The sequence below is a fragment of the Otolemur garnettii genome, unplaced genomic scaffold (assembly GCF_000181295.1).
Source record: "Otolemur garnettii isolate 467f Iridium unplaced genomic scaffold, OtoGar3 scaffold00087, whole genome shotgun sequence".
Lineage (NCBI taxonomy): Eukaryota > Metazoa > Chordata > Mammalia > Primates > Galagidae > Otolemur > Otolemur garnettii.
Window position 1 is genome coordinate 7,248,801 of NW_003852482.1, and position 19,397 is coordinate 7,268,197.

Consider the following 19,397-nt stretch of genomic DNA (forward strand, 5'->3'; position numbering starts at 1 on the left):
TGTGTGTGTGTGTGTGTATATATATATATATATATCTAAAAGTAGTCAACCGCTTATTTCTGAAGTATCTGTCACTGAACTTCCTCCACAACAAGCAGACAAGGGCAAGGGCAAATCCCTTAATGCCAGGTGAAGTCTTCCAGAGGAGCAAGTCAGTGTGCATTCATCTCTACATTACCTCTGAGCAAAGGGAGTAGCTGTCACACTGGACACCAGAAAGATGCTCAACAGCTTCTTGAAGTAGTGAACTACCTAGGCAAGCGAGAAGACCTCAGGCAGCAACAAAGCAAAATGGGCAAAGAACTTGAGTTGACATTTTTCCATAGAAGGTATACAAATGCCCAATAAGGACATAAAACAATGCCTAATATGGCTAATCATTAGAGAAATGCAAACCAAAACCAAAAAAAAATACCACTTCAGATCCATCAGGATGGTTATTATATTAAAAAAAAACAAACCCGGGTGGCACCTGTGGCTCAAAGCAGTAGGGCGCTGGCCCTATATGCTGGAGGTGGTGGGTTCAAACCCAGCCCTGGCCAGAAACTGCAAAACAAACAAACAAACAAACAAACAAAAAAACCCATGGCTTGGCGCTTGTAGCTCAGTGAGTAGGGCACTGGCCACATACACTGAGGCTGGCAGGTTCGAGCCCAGCCTGGGCCTGCTAAACACAAATAACATAAATAACATTTTTTATTTGAACAATGACAACTGCAATCAAAAAATAGCCAGGCACCTATAGTCCCAGCTACTTGGGAGGCTGAGGCAAGAGAATCACTTAAGCCCAAGAGTTTGAGTTTGCTGTGAATAGTCACGCCACAGTACTCTACTGAGGACAACATAGGGAGACACCGTCTCAAAAAAAAAAAAAAAAAAAAAAACCCAAACCACAAAATAACAAATGTTATTTGAGGATGTAGATGAAATGAAATCCATGTGCACTGCCAGCCGGAATGTAAAATGGGGTGGCCACTGTAGGAAATGGTAGGGCAGTTTCTCAAAAAATTAAAGGTAGATTACCATGTGATCCAGCAATTCCATTTCTGGGCATATGCCCAAAAGAACTGCAAGTAGGCACTTGAACACATATTTGTATACCAATGTTCATGATAACCAAAAGGTTCAGCGGACAACCAAGTGGAGAAACAAAGTGTGGTACATACATACAAAGGAGTATCATTCAGCCTTTAAAACAAAGGAAATTCTGACAAGTGCTACAACATGGATAAGCCTTGAGGACATCAAGATATGTGAAATAAGCCAGTCACAAAAAGACAAATATTGCATGACTCCATTCACTTGTAGTCCCTTGAGCAGTCACATTCATAGAGACAGAAAGTAGAATGGTGGTTGCCAGGGGCTGGGGAGGGCAAAATGGACAGTGGGTGGACTGCCTGAACTCACAGGTTTGAGACTCCACGTAGTCAGGGAGAGATCTATACCTCTCATTGTGCCTCTAGTTGTGGCAGATGCCTGAAGGCTCAGCTACTTGGGAGGCTGAGGTAAGAGATCACTTAAGCCCAAGGTTTTCGGGTTACTGTGAGCTATGACGGCATGGCACCCTGGCAGGGGGGCAAAAAAGTGAGACTCTGTCTAAAAAAAAAGTTACAATGGTAATTTTTTTTAACAACGGTAAATTTTATGTTATGTATACTTTATCACAATATATATATATATATTTTGTAGAGACAGAGTCTCACTTTTTCGCCCTTGGTAGAGTGCAGCAGAGTCACTCCAGCAACCTCCAACTCTTGGGCTTAGGCGATTCTTCTGCCTCAGCCTCCCAAGTAGCTGGGACTACAGGCGCCCACCACAACGTCCGGCTATTTTTTGTTGCAGTTTGGCCGGGGCTGGGTTTGAACCCGCCACCCTCGGTATATGGGGCTGGCGCCCTACTCAGTGAGCCACAGGTGCCTCCCCACAATATTAAGAAAAAGTAAAAACATGCCAGCACAAATACTCTGTGAGGTACATTCCAGTGGAAGTGGTAGAAAAGAGAAAGCAATTTTAAGAGGAAACTTGCCAGAGAGTTCAGTGCATTCAATTATTGAACTCTATGGCAAGTAAGGAAGTCTCATATCATAACTATGCTGGTGTTTCTATCCGTTGTACAAGAGTAATGTGATAATTTAACCTAAAGAAGGGTTATTAAAGTTGGGGGTCTGCAAATCCCATGAAATTGCATAAAAACTCCACATAGTCAGGGAGAGGTCTATATCTTTCATGTGTTTTCAAATCACAGTCACTTCTAAAAGGGATAAGAACCACCAGACTAAGGAAAGCAAGAATGAAATGTAGGTGACACAGACATGAGTTGCAGCCAGGATGCATACAATGATTTTTTCTCTCTCCAACAGGTTTTTCATTAGGTCTTTTAATATGGACATACCCGAGTAAAACATAGTTCTTTGGCATGAGTTGCCCTGAGATAATGGAAATCTTAAATAACCACTAGCATTTGGCCCTAGTAAGTCTGAAATAAGCTCAAAAGGCAAAGGAAGAGAAGAACTAGGCAGACTTTCTCACGTCCATGGTCACCATGACCATGAGAGACTGAAGGAACCTCATCTCTAATGAGGTGGTTCTCAATCTTTCAGTCTCAGGATTCTTGTACACTTTTAAAATTACTGCAGAAACTCAAGGAGTTTCTGTTTATCTGGTTACATCTATAATATCTGTCATATTAGAAGTTGAAACAGAAATTTCAAAAATATGTAACAATTCATTTAATTGCAACAAAAACAAACCCATTACATGTTAACATAAATAACATTTTTTATTTAAAAAAAAAAAATCCGGCTCAGCACCTGTGGCTCAAGCAGCTAAGGTGCCAGCCACATACACCTGAGCTGGCGGGTTCGAATTCAGCCCTGGGCCCACCAAACAATGATGATTGCAACCAAAAAATAGCTGGGCGTTGTGGCGGGCACCTGTAGTCCCAGCTACTTGGGAGGGGAGGCAGGAGAGTCGCTTGAGCCCAGGAGTTGGAGGTTGCTGTGAGCTGTGATGCCTTGGCACTCTACCCAGGGGGCAGCTTGAGGCTCTGTCTCAAAAAAAAAAAAATCCTTTCCAAAAAATTAATAAGATGAGTGGGATTGTTTTCCATTTTTGTTAACTCTCTGTACTATTCAGTTTTTTTTTGAGATAGTTTTACTCTGGTGCCCTGAGTAGAGTATTGTGGCATCATAGCTCACAGCAACCTCAAGCTCTTGAGCTCAAGCAATCCACCCTCCTTGGCCTCCCAGAGCACTAGGATTATAGGTGTGAGCCACAGCACCTGGCTATTTTTAGAGATGAGGGTCTCGCTCTTACTCAGGTTGGCCTTGAACCTGTGCACTCAGAGCAATCTAGCCACCTCAGCCTTCCAAAGCACTAGGATTACAGGCATGAGCCACCACCCTGGCCCACTATCAAGCTTTATAAAAACATAGCTGGATCCTCACATATGGTGCTTCATCCAATCTTTAGTAAGGAGGTGTGCTGGTCAAAGTATATGAAGAAAATAACAGCCACATACAAACAGACATAGGCCTATTGAGATTACTGAACAGTCTGATTCTACACTAAGTTGAAAAGTGTGCTTCTAAACATCAGTGAGGTGGGGGAATCTGAAACTGCATTAATGAACTTTTCATCCTGTTACTTAAACTCCCCTGGCCTGGCCTGTGTACGCTGCAGAGCCCTGCCACACATATTTATTTGCAGTTTTTGGCCGGGGCTGGGTTTGAACCTACCACCTCTGGTATATGGGGCTAGCGCCCTACTCTTTTGAGCCACAGGCTCTGCCCCCTATAAAATTTCTTAAATCACATTGTTAATGTATCACACCCTTGTTTGTATCAGAAGTCTTATGAGAACTGGGAAACTGGCTTAGCGCCTGTAGCTCAAGCAGCTAAGGTGCCAGCCACATACACTAGAGCTGGTGGGTTCAAATCCAGCCTGGGCCTGCCAAACAACAATAACAACTACAACTGAAAAATAGCCAGGTGTTGCGGCGGGCGCCTGTAGTCCCAGCTACTTGGGAGGCTGAGGCAAAAATCGCTTAAGGCCAGGAGTTGGAGTTTGCTGTGAGCTGTGATGCCACAGCACTCTACCCAGGGTGACAGTTTGAGGCTCTGTCTCAAAAAAAAAAAAAAAAAAAAGAACCGGGAAACTATTATGTATACAGTGGTAGATATGAATTTTCCTAAATACTAATTTTCACTTGATCACACAAATTTTATCACTGGTAACAACTACTGTCAGTTGTTCTTCCTCAAGTGATACTTTTATTTCATTCATTTTTCAAGGAAATGATTGCCTAAAAACCAAGTCTAGGTCACCACAGCAGTCAGTTATTCTTTCAAAGAAAAACGGGGTTCCACAAGGACAGCAGCTAGTCCAGCTGGCAACTCACACTCCACAAAGGCAGCAGCTAGTCCAGCCGGCAACTCACACAATCACACACATTCTTCCTCAAGACCATGACATTATACCTTGGCCCACAGAAGGGCTTTATGTTTACTTTCCATTTTGTCACACAAAATATTAAAAGATAGAGACTCTAGGGTTGAGTCCATCCTTAAGTGACACAAGCCTTTTCACCCTTGCGAGTAGGTGGCAGTGAAGAATGCAATAACTATGAGCAGAGTTCGGTGCCATAGCCTTGAATCAAAAACCAGCAGTTTTACTCACCATTGTTTCTGCACCACCAGGGTAAATGTCAACAGTAAGAAAGGTTAATAATGTATGATTATGAAAATAACTTAGACCCCCTTGAGAACTGCTGCCCTGACAGTACAGCTCATGGCCACAGCTCCTTTCAGAGCATGGCAGCAGCTCCATAACCCTGGAGCCAGCCAAATGTCATTTGTATAAATGTTTCTGAAGCTCCATAAAAGCTAAGATTCTTCAGAATACTTCTTCTGACTCTTCTTCAGGAGCACAAGGCCAAAAAAAGAATGATCCGAAGCAGAGACTATTAATTAAATTTACGGTGCACCTCTCCAAGCCAGTCCTATATGGTAATGACACAGAGGAAGAGCACTAGGAAAGCAAGCTCAAGGGTAGTAACGGCCAGTAAACCCTGGCAGGCAAGAACCGTGGAGCCAGAGCCAGGTGTGCCTGCTTGGGACGCAGAGGATGCAGGGCTGCGGCAGATCTAAACGACTAAGGACCTGAGAGAAGCCACAGCATGTGGTTGGAGAGAAAGACATGGCCTTAGGATAGATAGTGGGCAGCTTCAACCTTAGTGTTTTCTCAGGCTCTGTCAAAAGGAATCTAGAAACAAAGAAGTTATAAACAAGGCCAGTGCTGTGGCTCACATCTATAATCCCAGCACTTTAGAGACCAAGGTTGGGGGGATTGCTTGAGCTCAGGAGTTTGAGAACAACTTGTACAACACAGCAACATTTGCATTGCTATAAAAAAAAAAAAAAGAAAGAAAGAAAATTAGCTGGGCATGGTGGTGTGCACCTATAGTCCCAGAGACTTGGGAGGCTGAAGTGGAAAGATCACTTTAACTCAGGAGTTTGAAGCTACTATGAGCTATAATCATGCCACTGTAGTCATGCCTGGGCAACAAAATGAGACTTCCTGTCTCTAAAAAAGTAAAAGTAAACAAAATCCAAACAAATACTCTGTGAAAGCTATGTTCAACCAAGGGCAGGAGGAATAACAACAAATAGCAATTGCTCAGCCTGGTTGCATCTAAATTAAAAATGAGATTATTATTTTTTTTTTTGGTAGAGACAGAGTCTCACTTTTTGGTAGAGTGCCGTGGCGTCACACAGCTCATAGTAACCTCCAAGTCCTGGGCTTAGGCGATTCTTTTGCCTCCGCCTCCTGAGTAGCTGGGACTACAGGTGCCCACCATAACGCCCAGATATTTTTTGTTGCAGTTTGGCTGGGGCCGGGTTTGAACCCGCCACCCTTAGGTATATGGGGCTGGCATCCTATCCACTGAGCCACAGATGCTGCCCTAAAAATGAGATTCTTAAGCCCAAGTTACTGTCAGTGCAATGCAGTGAGTCAGTGGAATAATAAACCTAAGAACAAGAGTGAGAATGTCAGACATCCAGCAAAATGTTTTCAAATACAACAGGAGATATTACTGCTGGTCTATGTTTTCCTTTGCCACTGGGATGAGCTAGATGTCAGAAGGGGTACAAAAGAGCACAGAGGATCAACAGGCCCAGTGAGCTCGGTGCCAGCAGTTGGCAGCAAGCTCACTCCAGCGCACCTGCACTGCCTCATAGGACAAGGCCTCACTGTAGTCACACCTGAGGTTGGCCTGCCAGCACAGAGTGCTATTCCTGAGATTTCTCTGCAGAGGGGACTTCAGTTGTGGACACATGGCTGCCTATACTCTGGGAACGTCACAAGCCACAACCATTTTTCAGACTACAGAGTAATACTCAAGCCGGGCGTGGTGGCTCATGCCTGTAATCCTAGCACTCTAGGAAGCCGGGAGGGTGGACTGCCCTGAGCTCAGAGGTTCGAGACCAGCCTGAGAAAGAGCGAGACCCCCCCATCTCTAAAAATACTCATTGTGGTGGGCGCCTGTAGTCCCAGCTATTGGAAGGATGAGACAAGAGAATCTCTTGAGCCCAAGAGTTTGAGGTTGCTGTGAGATATGATGCCAAGGCACTCTACCAGGGGTAAAAAGTGAGACTCTGTCTCAAAAAAAAAGAAAAAATAATAATAATAGTAATACTCAAAAGCATCCCATAGCCCAAATCAATTCAGAAAAAAGAACATGAAGTGAGAAGACACTCCTAAGCTACACTGTCCCCCTTTTGGAGCTTATAATGCTTGCTGCTGAGAAATGGGTGCTTCCTTACCAGCCATCCTCCTAAGAACAGGGGGGTGTAAGCCCTGGTCTGCCTATGGGACTTCCTGCTTTTACATTCATTCTCCAGCGAAGAGGTCCCATGCTGTCACCTGGTGGAAAAAACAAGCAACTGCCTCATGTGTGAGGACTAAAGCACCCTGCTCCATAAAGTTTCTCTTTACTACAGATACTGGAGGACAGGCCTGACCCCATCTCTGCCTCATCTGCTGTGCTATTTACTCCAGGCAAGGCACTTTACTAAGATCCTCAGCTAATGACCAACCTCAGCTGGAGTTAATGGTCACGGACATGGTTACTCACCACAGCCACCCCCTACCCAGACCACTAAAGCAAGACACAGAAGGTCAAGAGCAGAGAGTCAGAGAGATGAAGCGGGAAGAAGGGAGGGAGGAAGGGCCAGAGAACTGACAAAGGTGGCAGGATGGAGCCAAGAAGGAAAATGGAGATAAAGCCTCACCAACCGAAAACACTGCCTCTGGGTTTCTTAACATTTTCACAGAAAAAACCCACAAAGGTGAATTTGGAAATACTGAAGCATGTAAGAGGAAAAAGTTAAAAGGTTGCATTACATTATATTAACATAAGAAAAAACAGGCCGTGTGGAGTGGCTCGTGCCTGCAATCCTACCACTCTGGGAGGCCAAATGGGTAGACTGCTTGAGTTCAGGAGTTCAAGACCAGCCTGAGCAAGAGTGGAACCCCCATCTAAAAATAGCCAGGCATTGTGGCAGGCACCTGTAGTCCCAGCTACTTGGCAGGCTGAGGCAAGGTAATCGCATGAGCCCTAGAGTTTGAGGTTGCTATGAGCTGCTACTGAGGGTGACAGAGTGAGACTCTGTCTCTAAATAAACAAATAAAAGAAAAATCCTAGTCACTAAGTTACAAAAATCATAAAACTATCTTTTAACATAACACAGATAAGCTTGGTGCCTGTAGCTCAGTGGTTAGGACACCGGCCACATACACTGAAGCTGGCAGGTTCAAGCTGACCCAAGCCTGCTACACAACAATAACTGCAAAAAAATAAACAAACAAAAAACATAACATGGATAGAAACGGGAAAGAAGACAAGAATGTCGGCTCGGCGCCTATAGCTCAACCAGCTAAGGCGCCAGCCACGTACACCTAAGGTGGCGGGTTCGAATCCCCAGCCCGGACCCGCCAAACAACAATGACGGCTGCAACCAAAAAATAGCCTGGCGTTGTGGCGGGCGCCTGTGGTCCCAGCTACTTGGGAGGCTGAGGCAGGAGACTCGCTTGAGCCCAGGAGTTGGAGGTTGCTGTGAGCTGTAATGCCACGGCACTCTACCCAGGGGGACAGTTTGAGGCTCTGTCTCAAAAAAAAAAAAAAGAAGACAAGAATGTCTCCCAATTATTCTCAAAAGGTAGATTTTTTTTTAACCTTGGGTTTTTGTGTTTATGGCAAGATGCTTTATTAAAATTTTAACTTTAATTTTATTTTTGTATTTCCTCTACCCCATTCCAGGAAAGGCACACAGCCAGACTAAAAACAAAGGCTTTCTGCAGACGACAATGCTCCAGTTTAAATTCACTGACAAGAATTTATCACAGAGGATATTCCAGAGGGAAAAGAACGGAATCCAGCGCCTTTGAAATTTTAAATGAGAAAACAAAAGTGAAGGGCTATTTCTCAGGAGTAGGAAAAAAACATAAGGAGGCACGAGCCTCACTCAAGAAGCTGGGTAGGCCTTGGGAGACAGGACTCAGCCTGAGCGGGGCTCCCCGCCTAGGCAAGTCCCCTCTGCCTACCGCCCTAAAAGCTACCTAGAAGCAGGAGAGTTACACGAATGCAGACAGCAAGCATGCAAGTCACTATTCCAGGCCCCAACTGGAGAGATCTTCCAGAATACTGTGCTTCTAAGTAAGAACCCAGGGATCTTACCTGAACCTGGTAAAGCCCTGAAATCATGTTTAATTCAATTTAAAGAAATGATGTGATATTAGTTATATATCAACTTTGTGAAATAAGATTTATAGTCACTATATGTTTTCCAAATACCCAAGGATAAATCCATATTACCTTTACAATCAAAAAAAGGTCAGCAACAAAACTTTATTAACCAAAAAAATATATCCTGCTTCTTTTTATTATTGGTAACCAATGATGTGCCATAAAGAATGTTAATATCAGTATTAGGAGTATGACTTCATGGATCCAGAGGCAGCTCTGGCCTTCCACGGAACCCTGCTCCTCAAAGCTCTGTGGCATCTGAGCCACGGCACCCTGTGGTAGTGGGCATTATTCAAATAAGCCCAGAAACACACAAAACATTTTCTTTGCAGCTTCTTTTCTACCATAAGAGGCATGGTTGCACAATCAAGGAGACGGAGAAGACTTACAACGGTAGGACTATTTAAGTATCAGTTTTAGAGGTTCTTTCCGGCATCAGATTCTCATTTTAAATTAATACCGACACATCTATTTTGAAAGTGTGTTAAATCAGCAGGAAGGGCTGCTTTACACATAGCCATCTCCAATCCATTATACCTCCTGTTCTCACAGGAAAGTGTTATCTGGCCCTTCCAAGACAAGATTTTCTCTTTCTGACTCAGTTTTGAGAAGGTGAAAATCACAATCATGAGTGGAAATGAAATGAATCATCTTAATAAGCAGCATTACCCTTAAGCCTCCTTTACCAGTGACTCTGTTGTATTCAACACCTGCTTCTGCCCACCCCTCACCCCCACCCCACCCCCCCGCAGCCCCTGCTGCTCTTCCAAAGTAGGCCCCTAGAGCTCCTCAGCCTGACTCCCCAGGAAGACACAGTTTTCAGACTCAGCAGGCCTTCCCCCACCTCTTAGCAGCATTCAGAGAAAGCTGAGCAGCACAGTAAGAGCACAAGGGAACTTGCCTTTTCCATCTGTTGCTGATGCTTCTTGTAAATGTCTGATTGACCTAAAAATAAACATTTGGAGAACAAAAGGTTAGCTGACAAATTTGCATTCCTCTCTATTTCCAGCGCTGGTTACTTGAGGCCTTGAATACCTCAATTATAAACTGAAAGGTTGGACCAGATAATTTTAGAAGGCACCCTCCCTAAAAAACAGGAGACCTTTGATAATCAACACTTCACCATGTATGGTGCTCAAGTTTGAGACGCAAAGATGCCCTCTGCTGGCGAACCTGTGACAGTAAATCTGGAAGCCACCAGAATGTGAGGAAATACCAAACACAATCATTTAACACTGCAGAACTCTACCTTATTTCCCATCCCCACATCCAACACTCCTAAAACAAAGAAGCATCACTGAGCTCCACCTGCCAAGGGGACAGAATTCACCCTAGAAGAAAGTCACAGGCTGACTTTTGAAGTCGAGGCCTAGGACCTATGGACATAAGGCTTCCTGAAAACTCATTTCACTGAGTGGAGATTTATAACTGCTAAAAAATGCCAGCCTCCAAGAAGTCTATTTTTCTGGCTATGATGTGCCAGTAACTGATTACTATGATCACAGTTTAGGCAGGAGAACATTAGTATTATTCAAAAGCTGCAGATCAGAGTTCTAAGGACAGTTTAAAGCCACCAAAGGATAATAAACTGCCCTAAAGGGTGAGCAGGGTACAGGCAGACAGGGCTGTGCCAGGGAAGGCCGCCAGGTTCTGACACTGTCACTCGTGTAAACAAAAGAAATCACTTGTAAAGCCTCAGGAGTTTGCCCACCTATGAGAGGAGCTGTTTACTTGAGAAATGATTACAGCAACCTGCAAAGCTAACCAGTACAAAGATGGCCCTTAACCCATGCTAGCTGAACAGGAATTTTACCATGTTACTGATGCTATTTCTTAAATCACTTCTCTAATACTTACTGATCTTTTTCTTTATTTTATAGTAACTTTCAGGACACTATTACTTTAAGAAATCTTGCCATCTGGCATCTTCTCATTGGTGCTGTAATAAACAGGTGGCAGGAAATGGCCACTTGTACCTCCCTGGCTTGTGTGGATTCCTCATGTTTGTTCTAATAGTAGCCTAAGTGAGAGTGGGGTCTTCACCTCTGCTCCCCAGTAAGATGCTTTTTTCTATCTGGAGACAATGTTGGCCAACTTAGGTTACAGATGCCTCAGTTACTTCTTCCTGAGCAGGATGATGGAAGGTTGTGGTGACTAAAAAGACTTATTAGGGCTGGGCACAGTGGCTCACACCTATAACTTCTGAGAGGACGAGGCAGGTGGACTGCTTGAGCTCAAGAGTTCAAGACCAACCCAAGTAAGAGTGAGACCCTGTCAGTACTAAAAATAGAAAAACTAGTGGGGTGTTACGACAGATGCTTATAGTCCCAGCAACTGGGGAGGCTGAGGCAAGAGGATCATTTGAGCCCAGGAGTTTGAGGTTGCTATAAGCTAGGCTCACACCACGGTACTCTAGCCTGGGTAACAAGAGTGAGACTCTTAAAAAAAGAAAAAAAAAAAGAAAGAAAACTCATTAGTACTTTCTCTTCTACACGCCGGTAACTGTGTACACAAACTGATACAAATCATGTGTGAAGTACAATGGAGTTATGGTAAGGAGTTAATTTGACTGGCTGGAATGAGGACTACACCCCATTGGCACCATGTTCCAAATGATCAGAGTAATCGACTAACTACAGGATCTCAAAAAATATTAATTTGCTGCATGGGGCATTGTAATAAGAAGCATCTCATTTCTAATAGAAGGCAGGCAAATCTATTTCTTTAAACTTTATTTCAAAACAATTACATCATTGTGGCAGGCCCCTGTAGTCCCAGCTATTTAGGAGGCTAAGGCAGGAGAATCACCTAAACCCAGGAGGTGGAGGTTGCTATGAACTATGACTCCAAAGCACTCTACCAAGGGCAATAAAATGAGACTCTGTCTCTAAAAAAAAAAAAATAAAATCAAAAGAATTACATTCAAAAAGCCACAAAACTTGGCTTGGGGCCCATAGCTCAGTGAATAGGGCGCCAGCCACATACAACGAAAGTGACAGGTTCGAGCCCTGCCCACGCCTGCTAAACAATGACAACTGCAACCAAAAAATAGCCCAGAGTTGCAGCGGGCGCCTGTACTCCCAGCTATTTGGGAGGCTGAGGCAAGGGAATCGTTTAAGCCAAAGCATTTGAGGTTGCTGTGAACGATGACACCACGACACTCTACCAAGGGCAACATAATGAAAACTCGTCTCAAAAAAAAAAAAAAGAAAGAAAAAGCCACAAAACTACTAGATTATTAAGGGTGAAGTAGGGGTTTTATTTTTTACTACACTTCTTTCCTCTAATCACTTTCCATGTGATTTAATAAGGGTATTCTTTCTCATCAACCACTGACTTCACACTAATGCCTCTTTCCACACAATCGAAGCATAATCTATGCATCTCCATTGCCATATGCAGGAACAGAGCAAACCGGTCTAAAGATACTCCGTGCTAAGAACTGTCACTGGTTTTGTTAATGTCCTTCCTCATTTTCCATGTAACCTAGCAAGAAATGGCTCCTTATGGGATTTCTTCGGTTCTCTTCCCCCTAAATTCAGGCTGCCATCTTTTGTTGCTACTAAGTTCTCCTTTCCCAACTCTTCTCGACTGTCTTAGAACTGTGCCCAGTGTTTTTTGTTTTCTACCCTTTTCTGGCATTCAAGATGAAGAAGTGAAGACATTATGAGTCCTTTAGTGCAAAATTCCAGATTTTCCTGGATTTTCTGGCAGGAGCCATGATCAATTGTGCTGATAACACAAAAGCTGAAAATCTGCATATCATCTCTATGAAGGAGATCAAGGGACAAATGAACAGAACCCCCACTGCTGGTGTGGGTTACATGGTAATGGCCACGATCAAGAAAGGCAAACCAGGGCTTGGAGAAAGAAGGTACATCCACCAGTGGTAACTCAGTCGTGAAAGTCATACTGGAGAAAGATAACATAGGGGTCACAGTAAACAATAAAGGCAAGATGGAAGGTTCTGGCATTACGGGACCAACTGTAAAGGAGTATGCAGCAGACTTGTGGCCCAGGATGGCATATGATGTTGGCAGCATTGCATGATTCTCCTCCAGAATATTTGTAAAAGAAAGTTTAAAAGGTTTTGCCCCCACACCTCACAAGAGAACTGTGCTACATGCCAGCCCAGGGTGCCAGACTAATCTACCAGAAGGCCCTGGGGAACTGATAAAGAGACAGGGGCCACCCCTTGTGGCTGATCCAGATCAGTCAGGGACCCAGAAAGCTGTACTTTTATTTATTTATTTATTTTTGAGACAAGAGTCTTTCTATGTCGTCCTAAGTAGATTGCCATGGTGTCACAGCTCACAGCAACTTCAAACTCTTGGGCTTAAGTGATTCTCTTGCCTTGGTCTCCCATGTAGCCGGGACTACAGGTACCCACCACAACGCCTAGCTATTTCTTTTCTTTCTTTTTTTTGGTTGTAGTTGTCATTATTGTTTAGCAAGCCTGGGTAGGTTCGAACCTGCCAGCCCTAGGTGCATGTGGCTGGTGTCCTAACCATTGAGATTCAGGGCACTGAGCCAAAACCGTACTTTTAAAACACGTCCTATATGATTCAGATCAATTTGGGAACGGCCTGTTCAGCCGTTGGGCTTGACAGCCAAGCTGTGTCATCATTCACCCTCCCCCTTGGGGGTTACTCACCATACCACTGGGAAGAGGATGGCTCCACAGCACAGCAGGTCAACCAGAAACAGGGAGTCCTTCCACAAGCCGTACTCAGTCGTCCCCTCCTCAGTGGATTCTATGATGATGTAGGCTACATTGGCCAGGACCTGTAGGACACAAGAAGTTCCTGAGGCCCCAAATCATGGGTTGATTGTCACAATGACAGCAGACCCAATGTAGGTATACTTATAGATCCCAAACCTATAGCCACAGTATGAGTTCCAGTCACATATACTCTTTCATTTACTTGCAAGTTTCTCTTAACAACGGAGTCTCTGTGCCATCCCCTTAAACCTGGGCAGGCTTGTGATTGCTCCAATAGAGTAAGATAGATTTCTGAGGAAGATCTGGCATCTGAGTGGCTTCCGCTCAGGACCTTTGGAACCCTGAGTCTTCTTGAAAGAAGACTGACTACCTGAAAACGCCAAGCTGGAGAGACCATGCACAGACAGAAAGATGCCCAAGGGGCCTGATATTCTAACCTATCTAATCAAGTCTTCGTAGCCCAAGAGACAGATTCAAGTGAAGACTTGGAGATGCTACCAGCCACTGTCAGACTCTGCAATCCCAAGCCAGACCTATCCAATTAAGCCAGTCCCAGACTCCTGACCACAAAAATGGGAAGAGAAAAATTAAAGGTCAGAGTGCTAAGTCACTAAGTTTTCGGGTGATATTTTACATAGCAAGAGATAACCAGGCCACTTTGCTTTTTAGGCACCCTGAGCCCAAGGAGGCATTCAGGTGCTGGACAGGTGGTGCTTTACACCCCATTTAGCCACGATGCCCACACTCCTTAGGCTCAGCTTCTCAAATAATTCTTCTATGTGCCAAATGGGACCATGTGATCAGAGAGCAAAATGGCAAGAATGGCAGTTTCAGCGCTGCAGTTGAGTGGCCACACTGCTGCTCACAGGCATCATTCAAGCCCAGGTCCTCCCTACTCTGGACACGGCACAGTTCTCCCCACTGAGGTTCATCTGCATCCACATACTACACTGTATTCTGTTTGTGGAAACTCACGGATATCATTCACAGTTTTAAAATAATTTGTTAATAAGATCACTGTGTATCTGAGCTTCCTCATTAAGAGCACTATTTTGTCATAGGACAAATGGATGCAGAAGAGAAAGCAGGACTGTGTGTCTCCCGAGCTTCTAGCAGCGCTCTATTTAAAGTGGAGGTATTCACGGCTAGTTTAAGGATGACTAACTGTCAAATGTCTCCCAGTGCAAAGACCTGAAGTCTAGCTCTGTAGGAATTCAGAAAGAGAATACCAATCTTCACCCCCCAATGGCAGAAGCTAGGTTTCTGGGACAGCTGACTCCCTCTTCCCACAGAGGTCTCGAGCTGAGCCCTGATAAATGCCCAGAGAGGAAGTATCAAGCAGGATTAGGGTTCCTTTACCTGGAGTGGGATGACAATCATGAAGATCTTTTTGTCTTTATCGGAAAGGATGTGCTTTATGAAAGCCCAGCCAGTGCCAATGAGTGCGATGGTAATGAACAGCAGTGCCCCTTTCAAACTGGAAGAGAGAACAATGAACACACACCAAGGGGTCTCTTTAGACCAGAGGCTCTCGATCTGTGGGTTGTGACCCACAGGAACTGTGTGTTAAAGGGTTGCAGCATTAGAAAGGTTGAGAACCACTGCTTTAGACAATCACTTGGCCAGTTAAGAGTGCACAGATGATTCTCTGGGGTCACATGCATCCCGTAAAAAACAGGCAGCCAAATTTGAGAAATGCACCATGTTGGCTTGGCCCTTGTAGCACAGTGGTTATGGTGCTAGCCACATGCACTGAGGCTGGTAGGTTCGAGCCCGGCCTAGGCCAACTAAACAACGACAACTGCAAAAAGAAAATAGCTGGGCGTTGTGCTGGGCACCTGTAGTTCCAGCTGCTTGGGAGGCGGAGGCAAGAGACTCATTTAAGCCCAGAAGTTTGAGGTTGCTGTGAGCTCTGATGCCATGGCACTCTACCAAGGGTAGACATAGGGAGACTCTGTCCCCAAAAAAAGGGAAAAAAAAGAAATGTACCATGTGTGCAAAACTTCTTTCAGGGCACACAGTTAGCTCTGTATCTGCTACCAGTACAGCCGATGGTCACAGGGACACAAGAGCAAGCCAACAAGCTCAAATTCTCAAGTCTGGACAGTTACATGTGCACCACATGCCTTTAGTACAGCAAGGGCCCAGACAGCATGCCATGGGGGGCAGGGCCAGTCAACCCAGGGCAGGTCACTATCTAGCCCCGTATTTTTGGTATGCCATTCATGGTAAGATATTTCATGTGTACCCTCATACTTACAGGTGAGTTATATAGTATACAACAGCCCAACCTTCAATAGGAAAGCCCTGGGAGGAGATGTAGTGGTAGTCAATCTGAAATCAAACAATGCATTTCAGAAAGGGTGATCTACTACATGTCTTAAAGCACAGAAAAACATGAAATGACCTCAAAAGACATCAGGTGAGGGGACATCCACTTCACTCCACTGCCTAATGCCTCATGTGACAGTTTACAATTAAGCGAGTAAGGCCAGGTGCAATGGTTCATGCCTGTAATCTTAGCACTCTGGAAGGCCGAGGCTAGTGAATTACCTAAGCTCAAGAGTTTGAGACCAGCCTAAGCCAGAGGGAGACCCCATCTCCAAAAATAGCCGGATGTGAGGCAGGTGCCTGTTGTCCCAGCTACTTGGGAGGCTGAGGCAAGAAAATCACTTGAGCCCAAGAGTTGGAGGTTGCTGTGAGCTATGACACCATGGCACTCTATGGAGGGTGACAAAGTGAGACTGTCTCAAAAACAAAACACAATTAAGCATGTGAGGGCACCAACAAATGTCAGCTTAAGAAACTTGACACAGCCCAGGCCTTTCTCTTGAAGGAAGTGAGTCACTTTGGCAAACAGTTGTCTATTTTCTTAAAAATCTCCATAGGCCAAATGTCCCAAGTCTTATCATTATCCTGGCCAACGACTTTATTTTTCATATTCCTCGTACTTACATAAATATATAAGTCAATCAGCCAATAGAAAAATCTATGTGCAACAGATTCAGCTTCAACTATTTTGTTCTTTTAAAAAAATCTGTAAACTTAGGTGTGGCACCTGTAGCTCAGTGGCTAGGGCACTGGTCACATACACCTGGGCTGGCAGGTTCGAACCTGGCCCAGGTCTGCCAAACAATGACAACTACAACAAAAAAATAACTGAACATTGTGGCGGGAGCATATAGTACCAGCTACTTCAGAGGCTGAGGCAAGAGAATCACTGAAGCCCAAGAGTTTGAGGTTGCTATGAGCTGTGACACCACGGTACTCTACCAAGGGTGACACAGTGAGACTCTGTCTCAAAAAAAAAAAAAAATCTGTAAATTTAGAGCTACTTAAAGCCACCAATGCATTTTAACTTAAGTGGCAAGTTTCAGGAGAGCATCTCAAATGCCTCCTGGCAGAACTAACAAAGCCGATGTCAACTTATCTATCTTTCAATCTATCCAAATGGCCACCTAAATATTAAAGGGACTCAAGGACCCTATTATTCATTATCCATCTAGCTCTAGAAAGCTTCTTTTAACTTAGACCCAAATGGAAAATTTCCAAACAACTGTCAGATCTTGACATTGTAACTGGATACCTACTGCTTTTTCCTAGGACACTTTCAAGGGGAGCAGGAGAGCACATGTTTAGAGACTGTCACCCTCCTCAGTGTGGTCATGGGTGCTTTGTAGGCCCACAGACTAGGAAGTCATAATCTCATCCCCACCAGTAAGTTCATTTCATTCACATGAGTCCTAAACGGTCAAAGGTGAAGTTCAATTCTTATGCCTCCATCAATTTTCTCTCAAATTTTAACTTCAAACTAAGTAGAAACATGGGGGACTATTTGGAAACATGGAAGTCATGGGAACAACTCAGCAGGTGGCACTCTCCTCTCAAGAATGACAAAAACAAAAAAATGAAAACAAGTGTCCTAGAAAAACTGTGGGCCTATAACTAGTATCAAAAGATATCTTAAGTCTAGTGTTAGGGAAGGTGGTAAACATTTACTGTGAGGGCCAGGCCCTCCCAGAGAAAAGGACGCTTCCGAGAAATGTATTCTTCCACTATGTCACAACAATCTATCCCTTTTCTTGTGACTTTTCTGGTTCATATTAAGCATTGTACATCATGTCATGAAGGACCCCCCAAAATGCTAATACATACTGCATGGAACACCAAGGAAAGAGACTTGGTGAAAGGAAGAGCCGCCATCAACCAATGAATTTTAAATACATCATTCCTATAAAACAGAGAGAAAAGAATTAAAAGAAGATCCCATTTTCCCAAAGAATAGTCAAAGCTCTCGGCATTAGTTGTATTTATAAGGACTTAGCAAATATAATATGACCAAACTTCAAATATGAAACCTTTTCTAAAAAGGAGTTTTGGGTCTGGGTGCAGTGTTTACACCTATAATCCAAACTCTCTGGGAGGCAGAGGCAGGAGGATCTGTTGAGCTCAGGAGTTTGAGACCAGCCTAAGCAAGAGCAAGACCCTGTGTCTCTACTAAAAATAGAAAAATTCATTGGGCGTTGTGGCAGGCACCTGTAGTCCCAGCTACTTGGGAGGCTGACGCAGAAGGATTGCTTGAAACTAGGAGTTCAAGGTTGCTGTAAACCAGGCTGATGCCATAGCACTCTAACCTGAGTGACAGTAAGACTCTCTCTCCAAAAACAAGAGGAGATTTTGTTGGTAGAAAAGGCCTGAAATGGAGTCTTACAGCCGTCTCTAACATACAACTTAATCTGGTGAATGGAACTGACAGTTACTCACTGAAGCCAGACAGGCTGGGTTCTGAGTCCTGGCAGGATAGAAATCTAACACAGGCTGCCTGTTTCCTCTCCAGAAATTACCCTGACAAAGCCATAGAGGCAAGAATAAGGCAGACAGATCTGAGAAAACAGTACAGAATCCCTAGGAAAGCAAAATGTGCTTTGCTGTAGCTACAGGGGAAGTGGACAGCCCACAGGAGAGGAGAACTGGGAGCAGGCAACTCCCAGGGATTGTGAGGGAGGTCCTGGGATTGTGCCCCCCTCCCCCAATGACTGGTGGCTGCCAAACATTCCAGGCAAGTGGAATAAAGCACTTACTCACACCCCTCTGCTCCACAGGGACTAGTCTACCTTTGGCCTGCCATACATTAAATTACTCTCTCCTTCCCACTTGTGCCTAAGAATGAACTTAATAGGACATATAAGACAAGTACGGAGGAAAATGGAAAACTATTAATAAAGTACACAAACAGAAACTTGAGTAAGAGCCACAGGGAGAGAACTCACACTCTCAGGTACTTTTAGACATTATGCAAAGCCAGAGCATTGAAAAATGTATAATGGGTGCAGTTTATTTGTTATTCAGACGAATAAATCAATGGAATAGACTAGAGAACTCAGAAATAGATTCATAAGTGTATGGAAGCTTGATATATGATAAGGTGACAGCAAGTTGGAAGGAAAAGGATAGAATGTAATAATTGGCCTGGGGGAAAAATCAGCTTGAACTATATAAAAGAATAAAGCTGGATGTTTACACTTACATAAAAAATTCCAGATGGATTTTAAATCTAAATGTAAAATACACACTTTGTGATCTTAGAGCAGAAATGGGCTTACGATCTAAGAGGCACTGCCTAGGGTGAGCGTGGTGGCTCACACCTGTAAGCCTAGCACTCTGAGAGGTCAAGACAGGCAGATTGCTTGAGCTCAGGAGTTTGAGATTAAGCCCAAGCAAGAGCAGACACCGTCGCTACTAAAAATAGAAAAATTAGCCACGTGTTGTGGCAGGTACTGTTAGGCCACAGGGCAGTAAGGAGGCCCTAAAACAATGAAAACATTCTACCCGCATATCAGACTCTTGCACCTGGAGGCAACACCCTAC

The 19,397-nt window shown here is 44.2% G+C and overlaps 1 protein-coding gene across 1 annotated transcript in view; it reads right to left on the bottom strand.

Annotated features, from left to right (window-relative positions):
- The window catches only part of GPR107 (G protein-coupled receptor 107), an 83,659-nt gene that overhangs the window by 22,955 nt on the left and 41,307 nt on the right, over positions 1–19,397 (bottom strand). Inside the window, exons 10-14 of the mRNA XM_003794899.3 lie at positions 17,685–17,760; positions 15,790–15,863; positions 14,889–15,006; positions 13,461–13,591; positions 9,708–9,751 (exon numbers count right to left, since the gene is read on the bottom strand). Of these exons, the coding sequence (XP_003794947.1) occupies positions 9,708–9,751; positions 13,461–13,591; positions 14,889–15,006; positions 15,790–15,863; positions 17,685–17,760 (443 nt within the window). The remainder of the gene's footprint in view (positions 1–9,707; positions 9,752–13,460; positions 13,592–14,888; positions 15,007–15,789; positions 15,864–17,684; positions 17,761–19,397) is intronic.